The sequence below is a fragment of the Brienomyrus brachyistius genome, chromosome 7 (assembly GCF_023856365.1).
Source record: "Brienomyrus brachyistius isolate T26 chromosome 7, BBRACH_0.4, whole genome shotgun sequence".
Taxonomy (NCBI): Eukaryota; Metazoa; Chordata; class Actinopteri; order Osteoglossiformes; family Mormyridae; genus Brienomyrus; species Brienomyrus brachyistius.
The window spans coordinates 12,272,583-12,294,459 of NC_064539.1; the positions used below are offsets into that span (position 1 = coordinate 12,272,583).

The 21,877-nt window shown below is 38.0% G+C and overlaps 1 protein-coding gene across 2 annotated transcripts; it reads right to left on the reverse strand.

Annotated features, from left to right (window-relative positions):
- Positions 1–122: 122 nt before the first annotated feature.
- Positions 123–21,426, reverse strand: LOC125745638 (serine incorporator 5-like). Of its 2 annotated transcripts, none has more exons than XM_049018659.1 (12): positions 21,072–21,426; positions 17,870–18,037; positions 14,541–14,719; positions 13,667–13,749; positions 11,901–11,994; positions 10,559–10,767; positions 10,022–10,114; positions 9,478–9,604; positions 8,989–9,058; positions 7,052–7,088; positions 4,581–4,725; positions 123–4,036 (listed from the first exon to the last, which is right to left on the reverse strand). In XM_049018659.1, exons 1-12 carry the CDS (start codon positions 21,096–21,098, stop codon positions 3,892–3,894), a joined length of 1,377 nt encoding a protein of 458 aa, XP_048874616.1. In that variant the 5' UTR covers positions 21,099–21,426; the 3' UTR covers positions 123–3,891. The 2 variants fall into 2 exon arrangements, with proteins under 2 accessions (XP_048874616.1, XP_048874615.1); XM_049018658.1 differs by having other exon boundaries at positions 7,052–7,091.
- Positions 21,427–21,877: the final 451 nt, after the last annotated feature.

Sequence of the window (21,877 nt, forward strand, 5' to 3'; positions counted from 1 at the left end):
ACATAAATGTTATGTAGGTATTATTCAGTAAATATATGGATAAGTCTAAAGTACTATTTAAAAAGTAGAGGTATAATACAGGTTAATTTTGCTATTTTCTCTAGTGTTAAAGAAACCACTAATTTTATTATTAGCAAAATGTTTAATTAGGTAAACATTTGTATCTGTACATTTCATATGTGACGTATTCTACATAACATTCACCCTTGCAACATTAAAGGCGTAAATAAACATTTGGCTACATTTCACATTAATTGCACCTTCATTATGCAATCACTATCCATTCATAGAACATTCATAAGCAGTATGTAAGTATACCTACCTTAACAGCTGCACATTATTAATAATGTGTATTAATACACATTAAAACATTGAATGATAATAAACATAACTGTATAATAAACATTATACAATTATAATGTTTGTTGTTATGTAATGTTTGTTATGACAGCTGTTAAGGAATACTTACATGCTTTTTATGGATGTTCTATGAATGCATTATGAAGGTGCACTGAATGTTCTACAAATGCATTTTAAAGGTATTATGAAAGTGCAGTTAATGTAAAGCGTTACCCAAGATTTTGTTACACACTACACACAAGTGTCACACGCTGATAATGTGTAATTTCTAAAAAAGTTTGTCAGATAAATTGATACAGTACTGATACAGACATCTGCAAGTGTCAAATAATATGAACATGCAACTAAACATTTCAGAAAAAGCATGTAGAAAAATGCAGAAATACATAAACAATACATAGGCAATAAAGAGTGCTATAGAAGTTGCAAGCAGAAAATATGAACATTTCAAAATCTGCTGTCAAGTTATTTTCACTCATTTGGATAATTTATATATGAAATATCAACTATTGTGCTTATTCATAATTTATCACATCATTAAAAAGACAAAAAATTAAGAAAAATGTTTTACAGAGAAAATATGACACATTGATTAGTAATACCAAGGTTACAGTTTCAGAATTATCATCCTTGCAGTTATACATAATCCAGAGCTTGAAATCATGTGAGGATTAATTAAGGACTGATAATTCTACTATAGAATATTCCTCGCAGAAAGAGGGGGAGTAAACTCACACAGTTCAATGGCTTTGATTTATTGCAATAACAATAATTAATGTGATTTCAGAAAAAAATCAGGCCTTTGTGAGGTTCCTCCGGTCAATAAAGCCAAGATTGAACTATGAAGATCAGCAAGCAGCAATAATGCTGTACAAAAGGCACGGGTAAATAAAAGACACTTCAGTAACTATCAGGCAAGCTGGCCCATAGATAGTGGAAGATGTTATCATGACAGTCTGGCATGGAGCAGAACAGTGAGGGATGCAGCTGAAATGCCCATGAATATACAGTATAACATCCACCAACTGAGGCTCTACGCGAGTTTGCAGAGCAGTAAGTGTGCATTAATGGAGAATTACGGCATAATGTTTAAGTGGTCAGACGAAGAGAACTTTTCACTTTTACAACAAAATGGAAAGCCACACATCTGGCACAGATGCAGCATACCCCTTCAGTCCCATGAAGCATATCGGTGGCAACATAATTTTATGGACTAAGCCTGCCAATAACAGAAACAGGACAGCTTCAAGAGAAGGAGAAAGTGACAATAAAGTCTTACAGGAAAATCAGGCTGAACCCAATAACTACCTATAATTAAAATTCTTATAACTAAAACGGAAATGAGCTGGACATACACCCAACTATTAAAGAAATTTTGAGGATTAACCTGTTGGTTCCAGTCACAATCCAGAATTTACATGAATCATGGGCCACCATCTGCCTGTGCAAAATTGATAAGCAATATATGTTAGTTTTGGTTTCTCATGACATTTAACTTCATTCATATGTGAATGTGGTTTCAGTCTTTAAATGGACAACTTTTTCTTTTAAAATGTACAAGCCAACACATTGATTCAAAGTGCAAAAAGAATCAACTATTTTTCAAGGCACTGCACTGAACATTAGTTTATATTTCACAGATTTCTGTCATTGTTCTGTCAAATACATTATATAGATCTTAAGTGCATAATATTTACTAATTTACCTGATTACAACCCTTTGGTAATAACCACTAGCAATGTATAATAAAATTTGTAGCAATAAAGTTTGAAAAAAGTTCAACTTTTGTACTTGCTAGTACTGACACATTGAAAATATTCCCTAAATCCTGAAAGCTTATTTATCATGACTAAATGAACATATCAAGTGACACAAAAAACCAAAACAAAAAACTTAAGGTTTTTATTATTTACCCATAATAACATGTAATACCACATATGCAAAAACTAACTTATACAGTGCTGTACAGCAGTCTTAGGCAGCCAAAGAAAATAACGCTTAAATGATCTTCATGTTGGTGTAATACTGTGATATTATCAAAGTGTGTCAGCTTGGCCATTTCTAAGCCTCCCCTAAAGTCACCCCAATATTTGGGACAACCATCCAGCACACGTCTTATAGCTAATCAATACATAATTAACTTCTTTAAAATAATCAAATTAAATCAGTCAAATCAATCAACTAATTAAGTGAACTGGTGGTGAAATTGAACAAATACATGGAATGGCTGAGGTGCCCCTGAGGAGAGGTTTGGGAGCTGAAGCCGTGTTTATCTAGCCATCCAACTAGATATTAGTAAGTTTTTGAACAGCAGAAGACATTCCTGTTTTTCTTGTGTTATTCTTATGTTCTAATGTTAAATTAAATTTTTGTTCTGAGCAAATATAAATGTGTCACCCTGACAAATATTTTTAAACATGTCCTTTGACTACTAAAGAATTTTGCACAATACTGTACTTCTGAAGCAAACACAGTTATTGGCGAACTGTAAATAATGTTTCTACAATATTCCCATTTGTACCAAAGCGCATTAAATAACAATAAGCAACACCCATAACTCAAAACTTCCCTTCTTTTATATCCCAATTGTTAAACACGTGTACTTGTGTGTACAAGTGTCTACTTGAAAATGATGGATGGATGAATATTTTTCCAAAGCTGTATGAGGTGGAATTTTTTTGCATAATTTATTGTGCCCGGTAAATGCATTTTATAACAAAAATCTGATAGAATAAAATCATTTAGCTAAAAACGAAGGCTATGTTGCATTCTTAACCGCAACAATTTTCTGTTGACATTTCTTGGTATGAATCATTAACAAAGTCTAAGACCCTCAGCATTATCTTAGCACTGAGGTCATGAAAATCACAACACCGTAACAAAGATATAATCACTCCTGTTTGCTAATAAACCCTGAGACAAAACAGAAAACTGAATAGAGCTCTTTGTTTATGTGAAATGCTTTTATCCAGGGAGATATTTATTTGTTTTTAATTGTACCTATATAAACAGCTTGATATTCAGTTCAGGATGTTTTACTTGTACGTACTAATGGAGAATGCAGTGGTTTAGCCACTATACCGCACCTAGAGTGAAAGAGGACAATGGCATCAAAGCCCTAGGAGGTCCCTTACGCTAAAATGTTCCGGTATCATATTTAGAATCACCTGGGCTCCAGGCCCCTGACCAGGATATGCAGTTAGAAGATGGACAGATGTTTATAATTGTTAGAAAAAAATAAGCATTGCTGTAAAAAATTCTATATGTACAAATTGAATTGATCTAATTAGAATAAAATAGCTCAATAGCAACATATGGTAAAAACTAAGCCCTTCTGCCTCAGGCACCAGTAGAGAGAAGTGCTGATATATCAAATGTTTCTGGATTTGAACGATTCTTACGGTTCTCATGATAACAACTTAGGCCTCTTCAGACTGAAATTGGTTTTATATTAATGAAATATTATACAAAAGGAATTCCAAAGACCTCTAAACAAACACTGAAAAAATGCTAGATCTGCACAGGCAGATTTCAGACTCTGAATCTCCTGGGGCAGATTATGGGTGACACAAGGGTCAATGTGTAGAGCAGAAGACACACCCAGCAAGACGCCATCTTGATCCAGAACACTGACCAGCTCCCCTCCAGAAGCTTCTCGATCTTGGCATTGTCATAACTGTGACATGCAAAAGAGGCTTTGAGTTAATAACCATGTTAGCTGGAAATACACTTGCAAACAAAAGCATTCCGGCACTGGCTGTTTATCTGCTGTTTAGAGATATATAAACACCAGCCTTCAAAGGGTAAACCGCAAGACAGTTTTTGCTTAAGCTCATAAATACATAAAAAGCTCTGAGAAACATAAACTATGGAAAATAATTTTTTGAGGACAAATAGATTCAAAGGAAGAGGAAATGGTAGAACGGAATTAAGTGATAGCATCTTTGGAATATGATGAGCAGGTGAACTCAGTAAACACAACAACGATTATCTCTTACAAAAAATAAGCCAAAATCGAAAATGTCTCTACACTCTCTGTCTAGGTACAAGCGTGTTAAAGGGGCACATCCTCAAACCTTACCCCTTTCCACGTCAGTCACAATCAGAAATATTAACAAAATAAGGATCTTATCATAGTTGGTACCATGGTTACTTTTTCATCATACTTGTACCAGACAAAGGAAAACACATGCATGATATAGGACAATATAGTTACTTACTGAAACCAGTTGGTGACAGTCATCATGACGTACAACGACCCAAGGAAGAACACAAAGTGGAAGTAGGAATAACTGTAGACGGTGCCCTCAATCTCATCATTAATGCCACGCCGCTTCTCTGTCTCATTCTCTTCCTCTGCAGTGTCTGGTGAAAACCGAGCCAAGCGTTAAATGAGAAGCACATGCAATGCTGCTTCTGGCCAGCAGGTGGCTTTTGTAAGTAGTCATAATACGGATCACGAAAGATATTAACTTCTGATGATGCTTTTGCTAATAACAAAATATAAAATTGCACTTCTGACCAAATTTTTTACTGAAGCTACCTGTAGACTGAACCCCCCCTTCCATATAATTTCAGACCTACTCATTTATTAGTCATTACTATAAATATTGCAGTAAATATTAAATGATTCATTACACAATACTAAGCATTATCCATTGGTTGTTAATTTCAATAAATCGTAGCCTTATGATGTACCCTTCAGTTGTGAGACTTTTAACCTGGTGAGCTGATGTTTACAAAGTGTTGTTGAAAAAAAATGTTTTAAACTGTTTATAACAGGTTAACCCTTTTTCTGATTTAAAAAGATTATATATAGACATACAAGAAAAAATGACGGAGTGACATGAAAATATGAGCAGGCTACACAGCTTTATATTACTGTTTTGCGCTACATGTGCAGCTATTGATCAAACTATCGGTTGTCACTAATGTCACTTTTGGTTTGTAGAAATAATAGATATCACCCTCTCCCCCAGTCCCCCGGGTCTACGACGGTAACATTAGCCGGGGGGAGGACTGATCACACAGTCTGAAAATACACAAAAAAAAACGTCATATACTGTTTCAAAACATGAAAAAAAACTATATTTAATCACATTACATACGGAACGGATGCAAATTCTAAAAATGTGTCATATTCCATAACTATCCGATCAGCTACTAAATAGAACGTAATGAAAAAAAACATTGTCTACAAACATTCAAATAAACGTATTTAACATACATATTTATTTGCATTTAAGTATTTTGCAATTTGTATTTTGCTGGACGGAAAATACTTTGAGATATTGAATTTTATGTATTTAAAATATTTAATAGAATTTGTCATCTTATTTATTTATTTTCTGTCATTTTAAGAACTTTCACGAAGAGGCTCACTAACTTTTTAATATAGCATATCACCATCTTTGGCTAGATGCAAGTAAATCATGTGACACATCATGTGGTCATGTTGTGAACTTAGTTTTCCCATGACTAGTAACCCAAGGAAAGACTGCTTTGGTGCTCGGTACAAATTGCCTTAAGGTGAAGTATGTAGGTAAATATACCATCAGATATTGCTCACAGAATGTCATTACATGATAGAAAAATAGAGCACTTAGCAAAAAGCAGTGCTATGCTCTAGAACTTCGGAATTAATCTGCTTGCCTGCTAGTGGCATTCCAGTTCAATTTCAACAGGCATGCTCAGGCAGTGGCATCTTGTGGTTTGTTATATGCGGCTTCAGTGACTGCATTAGAGATTAATTAGCAACTTCTGTTCCAAAGGACAAAATTAATTTGTCAGCTAAACGTTTGTGTTTTATAGCCACTGAGCCTGTGTAAAAGGGAGAAATGACTGGTGAACTATAGGCGGTGAATATGATATGCATAACAGCTACTGGTTACGTTACATTACTGGTTACGATACATTATTTCACACCAGTATTTTGTATATTATTTTGTTATATTTGATGAGCAAGTATTTGTAATGTGTAACAAAATATCTTGATGTATTTGTGTTCATCTCTATGAGCTAAAGAGGCAGAAAACGTTTTTTTTCACTGAAGTTCCTTTTGTCTTGCAAAATACTGTGAACAGTTGCACATTTTTGGTTATATGTGGAAATAATATTTTATGTGATATGAATATTACTTTTTTGGTGAAAATCTGCTTCAGCTGTTAAAGAAACCACCAGTGATGGTTGTTGAAAACACTGGGGTGACTTAAGGAGAGGTGTTGAAATGGCTGAGCTGACGCACAATGACAGACATAGAATCATAGTTTTATAGAAGATGAAGATCATATAAACATCATTTTCTTTGAGTGCTTGAGACTTTTGCACACTGCTGACGTTAAAGGAAAGAACACATAAAATCATATTACTATTAAACAGAAGAATCTACTCCTTGATCAAACCAAGAAATAACTCCACAGGTAACTGCATAGTTCAAAGGCATATATGTCCAACAGGTGAAATCAAAATTAAATTCACTGACTAAAAAGGCAACAAAATCTACTGTCTGAAAAGTTAATAATGTATCATTTTATACATTGTGTGGGTTTACTTTCCTATGCTATGATGCCTATGCATGCTGACAACCCCATAAATAGGGGACAGTATCAATAACAAGTATTAAGCAATCACATTTATTGGCCAAAAAGGTAATTAGAGCCACAATAAATATTTCATGGAATAATGCACTTACATCGATCATCTTCACCAAAGCAGAAACAGCAGCGAGCCTTCTGGTGTTAAGAAGAGGAAACTTGTATGAATAAAATGGCACTCTGCCAAATTAGAGCACCCCCAAGGTGACAGATACTATGTTAGAAATATATAACACATTCATTCATTATAATAATAACGATAACAATAGTATTCTTGGTAATAGTGTATGTATGTGGTGGCTCAGCACTGCTGTTCTGCACCTTCTGCCATGAATGTGTGTATGTTCACCTTCCACTGTGTGGGTTTCCTCTGGGTGCTGTGGTGACTGGAGACTGTGTGTGGGTTATATGTATTACGTTGTGGGGACCAAATGTTTCTATTACATTAAGGTAATTAAGGTTAGGGCTGGGTAGGGGTTAGAGTCGTCATGTTGGGATTAAAGTTTCTCCCATAGAAATGAATGGAGAGTCCCCACAAAGATATAATTACAAACCTGTGTGTGTGTGTGTGTGTGTGTGTTCTATGGTGGAATGGCATCTCATCTAGGGTATTGTCTGTCTTGTGTCTTGTGTCTCCTGGGGTAGGCTCCAGGATTGCTGCAACCTTATGGTGGATAGGAAGATTGATGGATATACATGTATGCACAAAAAAACTTAAAAAGCTATGATATACAATACAGCGGTAACTTGGTTTGCGAGCATAATTCGTTCTGGAAATGTGCTTGTAATCCAAAGCATTCGTATATCAAAGCAAATTGTCCCATTAGAAATAATGGAAATTCAGATGATTCGTTCCACAACCAAAGAATATTCATATAAAAATGATTAATGCAAAATATAAAATAAAAATACATAAAACTAATTAACCGGCACTTTAACTTGAAAAGAATCATGGATGGTTTGAGGGAGACGAGAGAGAGGAGAAGAGGAGAGTTATTTCGTAGGACGACTTTCACTATAGCTAACGGAATCACTGCTATCTGTTGGCTCACTGGAATCTTTTTCTTTTTGTGCGACTTTAACACGGAGCCTATTCAATGACAGCCGCTTTTGCCTCCTTTTCGATTTCGTGGAAATGCCGACACTGCATTGTCGTTTAAACAGATTCTTCACTCACACTGCTACACCCTTATTCGGATGGTGCTTTTCTATTAAATTCTGACTATACGAGATTCAAACCGATTGAGACCGAGCATGGGAAAAGATTACCCACAATCCTGCAGCGAGAGAGAGGGAGCGAGAGAAGAACCATCGGCTCAGTTGTGATTACGTGACACTAGGCAGACAAAGCGTATATGTAATACTTGTATTGCAAGACCTCACTCGCTTATCAAGTTAAAATGTATTACAAATTTTGCTCGTCTTGCAAAACACTCGCAAACCAAGTTACTCGTAATCCAAGGTTTTACTGTACTCTGGAAAAATAATAGGCAATGAAAGAAATATATATATATATATATGTCATATATATTTTATATATTTGCTCAGGAAAAAAACTATTTAACATTAGAGCAAATAATAAAAACTCACATGCTGATATTTTGTCACATGGCTTTAATTCTAAAACCTATTAAATTTCACCAGCAGCTCAATTACTTAATTATTTAATTAGACGAACCTGAAATGAGAATTTAATTAGCCTTACAAAGTGTGCTACTGGTCAGAAAAAAACATGGGTGTATTGGCTGGTTGCTGCAAACGCTGGGGTGATTCCCGCCGAGTCTTTGAAATGTTTAAACTGACAGCCTTTGACAGACATAATATCATAGCATTACCCCAACATGATGATCATTTAAACATCAATTTCTTTTACTCCCTAGGACTTCTGAGTAGTACTGTATAAGAGGGAAATTAACTAATTTCCTGATCAAAATAAAAAGGCTGAATTCCATACCCCCCCTCATGCCTCTGGGATGACCTGTACTGTGATTTAGACAACCGTTTCAGAGGAAGTGCATTCCAAAAGGACAAATACCTCATATTCTGGTGGAGTTGTCCTGCTCACTCCCAGAGCTGCTGAACTTGCTCTGGTGGTGGAGGTCAAACTATAACAAACAAATAATGAGAAAAAAGATGACTGCAAAGCTTTCATGTATTTATATATGACAGCTATAATGGTTTCCAAGAATAACGTAAAAGCAAACACAGGATTAGGAAATTTCCACAGCAAAACACTATTTACTAGCCATATTCCGTTTTGGTTACAGTAAGCCTTGCATTGTTATGATCTGGCCAAATGCATGATGCAGTCATTTCATCTGAAAAACACTCCTTTGTGTGCTTCTCCAATTCCTGTCAGTCACATTCTCGGATATAACAGGAACAAAACAGCATGATGGAGTCACGTTTTGTACTCCTTCATCCGGAACCTTATTTCCAGAAAATCCACTAATTTGGATAACGCTGATGTATCAGCACTGACTGCACAAATACTACTGTGACAAGAGCGCGGACGACTATTCACCAGGAATAAAGCACACAGCCGAAAAGGAGGACCGTGCCCACGGCCGTGGTTATCCTGCTGTCGCTCTCAAAGCCCGAGTTTAAGGGGAAGGTGCAGACTGTGACATTCAGGTTGTTTTCTTTAACCGCTGGAGGGAAAATATAACCATGAGTCAGGAGGCAAACAGAGTGAATATTTCCAGTTGGGTGTTAATACTGTAGATATTCAGGGAAAAACAAACGGGGGGGATATTCGGGAAGCAGAAACAAACATGGCAGGGCTCTGTGCTTTTTTCCACCTGGTCAGTGGTGATAAAATTAGCCGCAAAGAAGTTTAATTGCTGCAATCCCATGCCACCCTCACCCTCCCTCATCCGCCTGCCTGAAATCAATACAGGGTATGTCTAAGGTAGGATGTCTGAGTACATCACACATATTCATAAAAGAGTGGCTCCTACAGCCGTCTAGAAAAACCATTGCCATGGTTACTTCTATTTTGTCTGTCGCAGTGCCTCCCTGTCAATCACCCTTTCAGGTTGATCAAAGTGGTCTGGCGCGGCACTCACTCTCAACGGGCTTGCTGGAGAACGCGGAGAAGGTGAGGTACATGGCGTACACGCTGATGACGGCCGACTGCAGCAGGCCAGAGGTGGACTGGACTGGGGAAAACCGTGTGTAACTAGTAAAGCTCTCAACAAGCACATGTGCAATCTATTCAAATGTGGAAATGCTGCCAAATCATAGTGTGCAAACGGCATGGAAAGAAAATCCATTCAAGCAAACTCATGCTGGACAGATGTTTCTAGAATGCTACATGGTCTTACACGGCATAACAACCTGGCTAAAATAAATTACATGACAACTATAAATTTGTACTTTACATATACAGTATGCAAACTTTTATTTTAGATGTGCACTGGATACAATCTTTCCGGCAGCCACAACCTTAACCAATATTCTACATGCCAGCCATATGGAGTTTCTTTTAATTTTTTTTGAAATGCAGGCATCATCTATAGACACCAATCTAACATACCGAACGTTGCCCTACACCAGTGAATGTCTTGGGAAGAAGCCAGCTGGCTGCTAGCATCTGGTCTTACTCTGTATAAAAGGCGCGATGGCAAGCAGGGACACCAGAAGGCAGAGGCTTCCGTTGATCGCCAAGAAGACCTTGTTGAGGAAGCAGGCCTTGGGATGCGTGTAGAAGAGGCTCATGAAGACCAGTGCCGCCACAGCGATGGAAAAAAGCACCAGCGTGACCAGAGCCAGGGCGGCGTACCACAGCTTGTTGTAGCGTACGCCCGACGCCCTGCAACAGGTGGAAACAAGACACGGTCTCAGCATCTCGATCCAAGGTCTGCAGGTCCAACAAAGCTACAAAATACAACACATAAAGGTGTACCAGGCCAGAAAGCGTGATTTTTGGTTTAGGTAGAGGGATAAGCATGCTGGCAATTAATAAAGCCAAATCCGGCAATACAAATTAAAATCCAGACACTGCCCAGAATATAGTAATAAATATGTAATGGGTAGAATAAGTTCAAAATATTCCGGGGTTATCTGTATATCTTGTCATTTACTTTATTACAGTGGTGCCTGCGGTTCACGAACACAATCCGTTCCAGGAAAGCGGTCGTGAACCAATTTGCATGCGAACCAAGGCAATTTTTCCCAAAGGAAAGCATTGACGTTCGATTAATTCGTTCACAAGCCGACCAAAACATTTTTTTGTTGATTAATTTTATGGTTTTTATAGTAAGAACTTTAAAGAAAAAAACAATATAGTGAGATGAGGGGCGGACCGAGGCATCGCGGGAGCAGATTGAGACAAAGAGACTTACTTGCCAGGGAAATAACGATCTTTTTTAACAGTCCTTAACCTTTGCATTCTTGTTGTTCTTAATGTTCATGGTTGCATTTCCCCATTGTTGTAAGTGTGTTTGCCTGTGTCTCGTGTGAACCCGGTCCGATCCTCGTGTGTATTTAGTGTGTGTAAATCTTCCACCATGTGTGCATCTTGCAGTTCGGTATCTGACAACATTGTGTTTCCCGTCTGTGTATTTGGGTTTGGTGCTCGTTGGATGCCTGTTGTGGTCCTTCTATTTACAGTTGCACGCGGGGCATGCTGGGGCATGCAGGGGCATGCTGGGACACGCTGGGACATGCTGGGGCACGCAGGGGCATGTGCCCTACTGGTGCTACACTAGTAAAAAAGAAATAAAAGAAAAAAAAAAAGGAATTTGGTCGAGGAATCTGTTCATCAACCAAATTTTGTCCGTGAACCAATGCATTTTTTCATGAAATTTTTAGTCGTGAACCAAATTGTTCGTAGACCATAGCGTTCGTGAATCATAGGCACCACTGTATTACTTTAAGCATAGTGTGCTTATAATGCTTTTGTCTTGATACAGACTGTGTTTTGAAACACTTTGGCAGTCATACCAGTTGTTGTTCCAGCGATGCGCAAACTCCACCAGAAGTATCAGCTGGATTAGCAAGAAAAGAAACCCACCGACTGCACCCACATAGCGCCACACTGGAAGGCAGGACAGACACAGACTGTCAGTGATTGACGGCTTCTGACTGGGGAATAATTCATACAATGTGACAAGTGACATACTGCAGAGAAAAAACATTTTCTGCAAAAAGATGGAACAATCATCAAGCTTCCACATATCTTTATAAACGGAACTATGATCATATTTACTAGTAAAAGTTGTATTTTCACTCATAAAAATTCATATTTTAGAGCTCTGTAACTCAATTCTTACTAGTCATATATTGCCATTGACTTCCATTGAATTTTTGCCTCAGATATCCTAAACTCAATTTTCAGCCCATCCGGTCCTTGTCAAATGAATCACTATAAACGTCAGCCAGTTTTTCTCCCAGCCTCAATAGCACTGACTCCGCCGCCTCCCTGAATGCTGCCTTCTCACATGTCTGACTCCCGCTTTGTTCATGTTCCTTTCTTTTGTTCTGCTGGTCTTGCAGTGCCAAACCTAGCCCTTCCGTTACTCTGGTACCCTAAGTAAAACCAATCTTTGTGTTCCTCATATGGTTCTACTGTACCTGCTGTACAAATATACCAGTTTCTATCAGTAGGGGAAAATTAGTACTTATGCCACTTTATCATTAAAATGCCAATATAAGATACTCAAGTGAGGGCAACAGTATTTTTTTGCCTAGCAAATATCTATGCTTAAGGTCAATTCAATGATTCTGAAAGCTATGAAGGATCATCACCATCATCTAAAACACAGTGCTCTGGTTTTGGTACAGACAGTATCACTTATAAAAAGTGCCCCTGGTTTGGACACATACTTTTTTAACCATTTATCTCCTCATGAAATTGTATGTAAAATTCGAAGGCTTAAACCCAAAGGCATACTGACCAATATTGATATTCTTATACAAGGGCAGTATTAGCTGGACTTGACACTGATGATAAAATAAGAACGTAAGAAATTTACAAACGAGTGGAGGCCATTCGGCCCATCAAACTCGTTTGAGGAGAACTTAAATAATACTTCTTAAAATCTTAGAAGATTTTAAAATGTTAAAATCTTATCTAGCTCTGATTTAAAGGAACCCAAAGGTATGAAGCCTTTTCTTACTGACTCCAAATGGTGCCCATTTACTTCTCCCATACATATAAAACTGAATGTAAATAAACTATATAAATAATTCTTGTGTGTAACCAAATGCCCCATATTTTTCTTGTGACTGTAAGGGTAGTTGATTTATGGTGACTACAGACACAGGCAGCACGCGCGCACACACACACACACACACACACACACACACACACACACACACACACACACACACACACACACACACTCATTTCTATGGACATAATTGTAATGCCAACAATGACAACCTTAACCACTACCCAATTTTTACCCAATTTCCTTGTGGGGACTAGAGAAAAATCTCAGCAAGCACAATGGCACATTTGGTGAAATCATCAAAATAACAGGTTTATATCACACAGTGGGGACATTGTAATATATACAGTATATGACACACACACACACACACACAAAAACTACAGGGATAAGAATCACAATTTTTCTATCGCATAACCCAAAAACAAAATCCCATTCAGTAGGTAAAAAAACAGCAAGTGAGTACACAGAACAGCAAGTGAGTACTCAGAACAGCAAGTGAGTACTCAGAATAGCAATGTACAGCAAAATATCTACCTTCAAGGAATTTCTCTTCATCTGGAAGGAAGAATCCTCCTATGCAGCAGCCAACCAGTGCCAGGAACTTCCAAAACCAGAAGCTACAGAAGAAAGCAATTTGGCAAACAAACTATACTGTTAAACACAAAATATATTTCTAAACTATGATTCATTAAACTGTTCCTGTATTCAACTTTATCGTAATAAAAATTAAAATCATCCTAAGGTACACACATTGTACACTCTCAGAAAAAAGGGTGCCAATTATACCCTAGCTGTAGGTAAATGTACCTTTTAATCAAATTTAAGGTACATAAATGGACTCTAAGGAACATCCCCATAGCACAAACAACATGAATGTACCCCAATGGTACAAAAATGTTCCTCATAGTACATTTATGTACCTTGAAAGGTACACTTACCTACAGCTAAGGGTACAATTAGCAGACCCTTGAGGGTACAGCCACAGTGACAAGAAGTTGGCAATGATATGTACTTGCAGACAACTGGAGTATGGAGAGGAGCCCTCCACCCCCAATCAGGGGTCAACCTCCACCACATGGGAGCTGGGCCAAAAATGACCCCATCAACCACGAAGGAGTCAGGTGGCAGCAGTAACCTGGGAGCTACCATGCCATCCCGTTTAGTTTTTAGATTCACCTATAAATATTTGTCCCGGAGACCCTGCTAAGAGTATCATTCCATCAAGAAGATGGAATGACATTATCAGCATTTGTAACAAAAATATTTATAGTAAAAAACATCGATGTTGGCCTGTCATCCACAAAGTAGCATGACTCACATGGTTCAGATTGCCTGTTACTAATAGGCGCCCATACTGGTGAGGAGAGAACTCTCTGCTACCCAGGAGTGTCAGTATTAGATCACTCACCCGTTGTGTACAGCAGCACGGCAGCCCCTGCTGGAGCTCACTCCGAGGGTGAAGACAGTGAAGATAAAGAAGAAGCAGGCCATCCCAAAACAAACCTTATACACAGCAGAGTACCCCACCAGCGCTTTACAGTTATCCCCAGCAAGGAGCTTACGGCACATTTCCGAGTAGAAGGGAATCTGAGGAAAGAAGGAGAAAGGTGACTCACACTGAAAGCACCAGTACTGTGCATATTACCATCTGTTACCAGAAATATCTAATTCATTCAGACTATGTCATCCAGAAGTCATAAAAGAATGGTAAGAGATTTTAGATGCGATTCTCACTCTCCTTCCATTTGCATTCATAAAACTTCCAAATAATCTACATAAACTGATAAAACATGTGTAAGAAAATGATATGCAACACCTGAAACACGTCCAGTTTAATTACACAGCAAATACCACGTACCATTTTAATGCTGAATACATTGTTGAATTGGGGCATAAAAAATATACAGACATAGTATTATATCTATTCAAAGCTTCTGTCCGCAACAGATTAAAAAAAGTAACAGTGGGAGTGTGATCTACTTATTTATTGCTCTAACCAATAACCTTTAGGCATTACATCATGTGATCACCGGTGAAATACAATAATTGAATGAGGGAAGAAAAATGTCTTTTTATTCACAACTTATCTTTAGTCTTCATTAGTTTGCTAAATGTATTTTATGCTTTAATACATAACAGCCATCACATCTCATTTAAAAAAGATGCGATCAATATCTCTGCATTTGCCGCCGTACCATACAGTATTAAGGATTACTTTTTGGCACTGTTCATGAACAAAGAACAAAAATATTAAATAGATTATTAACTTAGGTATTCACTTAGTAATCAAGGAAGTGCCATAGCCACTAATTTCACATAACCAATGAAGAAAACATGATCTGTGCACAATCTAGCATCTACATAACAAAGTGGAAGATGAAACCACTTTTCCAGGCAACTCAATAAGTAACTCAAAGTCATCACAAAGGATTTTCAGGCTAAATTCATTTAAGGTTCTGGATAATACTTTAACGTTAGCGAAGGCACACCAGCATGCAACTGAACCTGCACATTGGAAGCTACTGCACAGAATTCTTTATTTATGGAATGCACCTGAAGCACAGTGAGATTAAACAGTGTTTCCTTTAACAGTAAAGCAATAATTTAGCCTCCATTTAGAATTTATATCTTCTTTCTTAGAATATCAGGCCTTGTGTAGTGATTTATTAACAATAAAGCATTATACTATCCCAAGTATGAAAAGCTTATATTGCTATATTACAGTGCTGCTTGAAAGTTAGTGAACCCCTTGAGTAGTTTAGATTTTTCTGTTGTTTTACCATGATTTTCTTTTTTTTAATCATCACTGGTTTTTATATATGAAATATCGGGTTTATATTAATCAATTTCATGTACCTGTTTTTTAAGGGAACTATGTAAGTAACCAGCAGACTACATGAAACATTTTACCAGAGTATGTGCAAAAGTATGTGAACCAATAGACTCAGGTGAAACACATGTGGGTGCTCAAGTAATCAATTAAGCAGACCAATCACGTGAGACATCACTAGGAAAGGTTTTGAGCAGCACTGATTAAAAGGAAGAGGAAACCAAACAAAACTACTGTTGTGCCAAAGCATAAAGCACACAGATCAACAATGCTGAGAGGAAAGGAGACACCCGAGGACATCAGGAAGAAGGTGGTGACAGCCCATCAGTCTGGTTAAGGCTACAAGACCATCTCCAAAAGGTTCCAGCTCCATCCAACCACTGTAAGACAAATCATTTATAAATGGAGGGCACTCAGCATCGCTGCAACTCTGCCCAGAAGTGGACAACCATCCAAACTGTCACCAAGAAGCACCAGAAAAATAATCATTCAGGTAAAGGCCAACACACACATCACCTTCAGAGAGTTGCAGACCTCTCTGGTAGCATCTGGGATAAATGTACATGTGTCTACAATCAGGCGAAAAATAAATAGATATGGCATTCATGGGAGAGCTGCTAGAACGAAGCCTCTGCTCTCAAGAAAGAACAAAGCTGCCCATTTAAACTTTGCCAGAGAGCACTTAGACAAACCAGAAGCCTTCTGGAAGTCCGCTCTCTGGACACATGAGTCCAAAATTGAGTTATTTGGCCACAATCTCAGACGCCATGTTTGGAGAAAAGTCAACACTGCATATCAAGAAAAGAACCTACTCCCAAAAGTGAAGCATGGTGATGGAAATGTGAATGTCTGAGCCTGGAGACGACACCATATTATCCAGGGAACCATGAATTCCCAGGCCTACTGTAACAACAAATTCTTGACCAGAATCTCCTGCTATCCATTAGCGAGTTGAAGCTGGGACAGAACGGACTATGCAACAAGACAATGCTCCAAAGCATTTCAGTAAAACTACCAAGGAACGGCTTAAGAGAAAGAAGATTTGCACTCTGGATTGGCCCAGTCAAAGTCTGGATCTCAATCCCATAGAAATGTTGTGGCGAGATCTGAAGCGAGAGGTACATGCCAGATGTCCCTCCAACCTCTCTCACCTGGCTGAGTTCTGCAAGGAGGAATCGGCAAAAATCCCCAAAAGCAGAAGGGAGACACTGGTTCATGGTTACAGAAGATGTTTGGTTGAAGTCATGGCTGCAAATGGAGGTGCCACAAGCTACTAACTACACATACTTTTGCACATACTGTACCATAATCTCTGTTTTTTGAGAGAGAAATTACTTTCGTTGAATAAATAATGGAAATATATCTCTTTTTTTCTGTGCATGCCTTATTTGGAAGGTCTGCTTTACAAATTGGGATTTAAATGTTTATTTCATAAGTTTTTTAAAATTTATTTTTAGAAAACAATGTTTTGGAGTGTTCACAAATTTTCAAGCAGCACTGCATATACGTAGGCCAACTGGACTGGTCATTACATCTTTCAAAATAAGCTGAAGGAATTTTAAATCACAGAAGGTAATGTTTCTCTATGTTTAATGCATCAAGAAAATAGGGAAAATATATATTTATGTGAAATGAAATTAAAATGTCAAAAGAGCCATACTTGCATCATTTTAAAGAATATTGTAATGTCATTGATCATCACTTCAGTGATTATTAAGCTTGTGTGATTCAAAAATAAGAAATTTCTGAAAATACCAAGTGTGTACAAAGCAGGGCACTCAAATTTTTAAATGTATGGCTAAAGTAAGATCAACTTAACTCATTTCATTAAAATATCCAGCAGATTAATGTGCACAGAATGTGTTGGTCCCGTGCAGCTAACAGAGTCAAATGAAAAGCACACTCACATGATCCTGCAACTCCTTCTCCACTGTGGGTGACATCATGATCATGCAAATGCCAGTGACCAACAGGAAATAGAAGGCATACATGAATCGAGTCCCTGTTGATTGCTTGATATTAGGACAGGCCTCACAGCAGAGGGTGCATGGGGCATAACCACAGCAGCAGGCCAGCTGGGAAAATACAGAAATGAGGTCACATGACGTGTCCCGCATTCATTTGGGGAAAACACCCATACTGACACAATGAGACAAAGCTAGCCTCTCACACATCAACACTTCAGCAATTCACGTCATCAACTATTACAGAAGTTAAATGGTTAAATTAAGCTATTGGACTGAAACTATCAAAGGCTACATTCATATTTAAAGCCTCATTGTCCAATTCCAGTTTTTTTGTTCATATTCATAATCGCACACGGCCTGTAGCTAACTGTAATGTGAATGCATCGATCACATGCACACGTCACATCTCAACACCTCACACGTCATCTGCATCACCAAGAAAACATGCTGTCTGATGACGTTAGCGCTCAGAGCATGCGTATAGGCAAAACAACCACATGAATTCTGATCTGACCGTTCACATTCATGTTGCATGGCCATGAATCGGATACGTATCCAATCTAGGACCACATATGAAAATGACCGAAATCTGATTTGAAAAGATTGGATCTGTGTGTCCATGCAGCCCTGAAAAAAGAATAGATCTGAATCACATTCAGGAAAAAAATTGGATTGAGTAACTTCGTCTTGGTAGTGTGAATGTCGCCAAGTCAAAAATTGTGAAGGTATTCGTAGAAGTTTGACAGAATTTTCAAATAATGTAAACAATTAATCAGAAAGACAAACAGCACAGTCATTCCTAAAGATGACAAGATCCTTTTATACCCTGAACCACAAAATTACAAAAACCGCCCTTCCTTCCTGAAAACAAAACGATCCATGCATCTGCAACTTATGGACAATAAATACAGTTTTTCTTCATTCTAAATTTTGAAGTCTGACCTTCTAGAAATTACAAATGATCAAAGTGAAGACATGCACTAGGACAACTGCAAGTCAAATTAGGTCAGCTGGTGATCTCCCAGGAAGTCCAGTGAAAAAGAAAAATGTGTTTTGTATAACCAAGAGCAGTTCATTCACCTGAAACTGAAACCTGTCACATCTGCATCAAGAAAACGCTCGTCGGAGTTTTACTTACACAAAAATGATCTGAGGGCAGAAAGAAAAATGACTGGTTCAAGGAAATAACCAATCAGATTGTAGAGGAGGTGTGTTCAAGCAACTAAAGGAGGTAGTACCTCGACATCCGATTGATTGGTCCAGCCTTCTCTAACCCTCCTCCTCTGCTTTAACCCTCCACCTCTGCAATCTGATTGGTTATCTCCTTCAACCAATCATTTTTCCTTCTGACTTCAAATCATTCTTGTGTAAGTAAAACCTCATGAGCCAAGAAAAGTGTCCATTCAGCTTCGTCCGTTCGACTCCTAACCAACCAGCCATGAATACTAAACACACCTGTAGCACATCAACCCGTTTAATTGGCAAAAAAAGCTTTTTATTTATTTATCCAAAGCAACATACAGTTGAGAAAGCAGTCGAGCAATTGGGGTTAAGGGACTTGCTCACACAGCTCAACAGCCACATCATTCTGCCGATCAAGGGATTTGAACCAGCACAGAACCTAACCCACAGTGCCACACACCCATTAAAAACACCAGACTTTCTTTGTTGTAAAGTATCCCACTATAGTGACAGGTTGTGTCACAATCTGCTTTCTATGTATGATTCCTGCTTGTTTTGCTCCACAGTAGTGCAATGGAAACTGAATTCCAGTACATCCTTGGCATAACTTACAGTGAACAAAATATCCTTGATAACACAATGTTTGTATAAAAATAAAGACTCGGTAATAAAAATGCTAAATCATCATTTGCGCTGTGATTTTATTTTATTATTTATATTAATTAGCTTCGAGAGAGCAGAGATGCCAGGCTGGATTACTGTACCCCAATGGCTTTGCCAGGAGCTCTTCTCTAGACTGATAAATTAAGGAATGGTGCACACAAGGGCTAGGCTTCATCTGACTTTTCCCTCTATCTGATACAGTAGCAGACAGCTGTCACCACAGACCAAGGACTCGTACGTTTCTTCCTCAACACAAAGGACCTAACTGGAAAAAGCCTAGATGACTACTTCTTAAGATTTTGCCATTTACCATCTTATAAAGCAACTGTCCGTAATGTATATTATTTAAAGTGAGTAAGGGGCATGGTCATCTACACTAGAGCAAGAAACTTACACCCAGAACCACTTAGCACATTTTTATAAATATGTAGTTTTTTTTTCATTCACTGGTGCCAAAGTCTGAGAACATGCACACATACTTTACCCTCCAGTTTACACGCTTCTTTTTTTTAAATTAAAGATGAAACACACTGATGGAAAGGCAAAATGCAGCCAATACATCTACAAGTTTAAGGTGGCAATGCCTGAACGCCTCTGGAAGTCTATTATTTTGCGATTACGTGTTACGTTATTTTTAAGCACCGAACAGTCCGTACTATTCAAGAAGAGATTCTTGAGCTGTACAAAAAGGATCGATGATGCTAGAAAACAATATTATGCAGCATGAATGCCGTTTACTTGTGCTTCAATTGTCAACAGTATCTGATACTTTACACCACGTCACTGTAATACACCTTGATTAAAACCAAACTAAAAACAGCAAAAAGCGACCTATGTGTAACGACATTGCATAAGCAGGAGGACTCTTTATTTACAAGCGCTGACAAAACACAGTGTTGTTACTGGTTGTGTGCGAACATCTAATTGGACTCAGATGTGAACCAAAGCCCCCCCCCCCCCAAAAAAAAAAAAAAAAAAAAAAAAAACAATAATAGCAGGCTTTGGCAAGTTTCACCTATTATCCTTAGTGTCCGCACTATCCTACAACCGAGCATCGACTTCGGTGTGATTTCATCTCCCGTCAAAAACCTTCAGAAGGACAAGCACAATAGCCGTACAGACTAGTACTACTAACTCAGATAAACATGGTTATAACTGAAGCCAGATGCCTTATTAAATCTTACAATTGATGTTGAGACAATACGTAGCAATGTCCCGGCCTACTTCTCGCCATCTACTCCGAAAACACATGCAGTGATTTCAATGCTAAAGGCTAGAGAAACGATGTACTACTTGCCTGAGAATTACAGCACTTGGTGCACATTTCCAAACAGTTAGATTGGATCGTCCAAAGTTCACGCTTATTGTGGTTTGATAGTGGCGAAAGTCGACAGTACTTTCAGTTTTCGGTGCGGACGCAGGACATAAAAATGCGAAGATGATCACTGACTGAATAGATTAAGCATTTTCTGCTTTCTCGATCTCCTTTCAAGACGGAGTAATGGTGAATACAACTTCCTCCCGTGTCAGCCTCTCGAAAGCAGGATCCAGCATAGCTCTCTGGAGTACGCCGGGACCGAGCGGAAAATCGCATTTTTTCCTCCTTTCCCTCGCCAAGCTGTCATGTTGCGGAGTTGTTACACTATAGCGCCGCAAGGCTTCTCTGCACGATCAGTACTGGGAATAAATGTCAAAATCCAATGGATATTTAATGGAGTTATATTTGATATTTATTTATTACGTTTATACAGTATACAGATGTTATACAGATGAAAAAAACATACAACAATCGGTTAGTAAGCAATCGTATGCTACCAAGATTACAAGAAAATGTTGTGGCAGTCAATGGCATTGCCAGTTGTGGCAATATTGTGTTTAGAATAATGTTGAAGACATGAAGATGGAACCTTTTATCTATAATGAATGTTTGAAAATCCTGAATCCTCTGGTGCTCACCATCCTAGAAAAACACCAATACCACTAATAGGTTACATTGATAGTACTTTGTAAGCAATGACTATAATTGATCATTAAGTGGGAAATAAAAAAAAATAAAATACTGTTGGATGTTTTACTGTTAGAACTTGACCAGTATTAGTCAGT

Coding starts and splice junctions, on each gene's coding strand:
- LOC125745638 (XM_049018658.1), bottom strand. CDS start 21,098: ATGTGCACCAAGTGCTGTAATTCTCAG. Junction 18,038..21,071: donor CCAAGTGCTGTAATTCTCAG/GCAAGTAGTACA, acceptor GTATTTTCCCAG/CTGGCCTGCTGCTGTGGTTA. Junction 10,768..11,900: donor CATCGCTGGAACAACAACTG/GTATGACTGCCA, acceptor CACCTGTTGCAG/GGCGTCGGGCGTACGCTACA.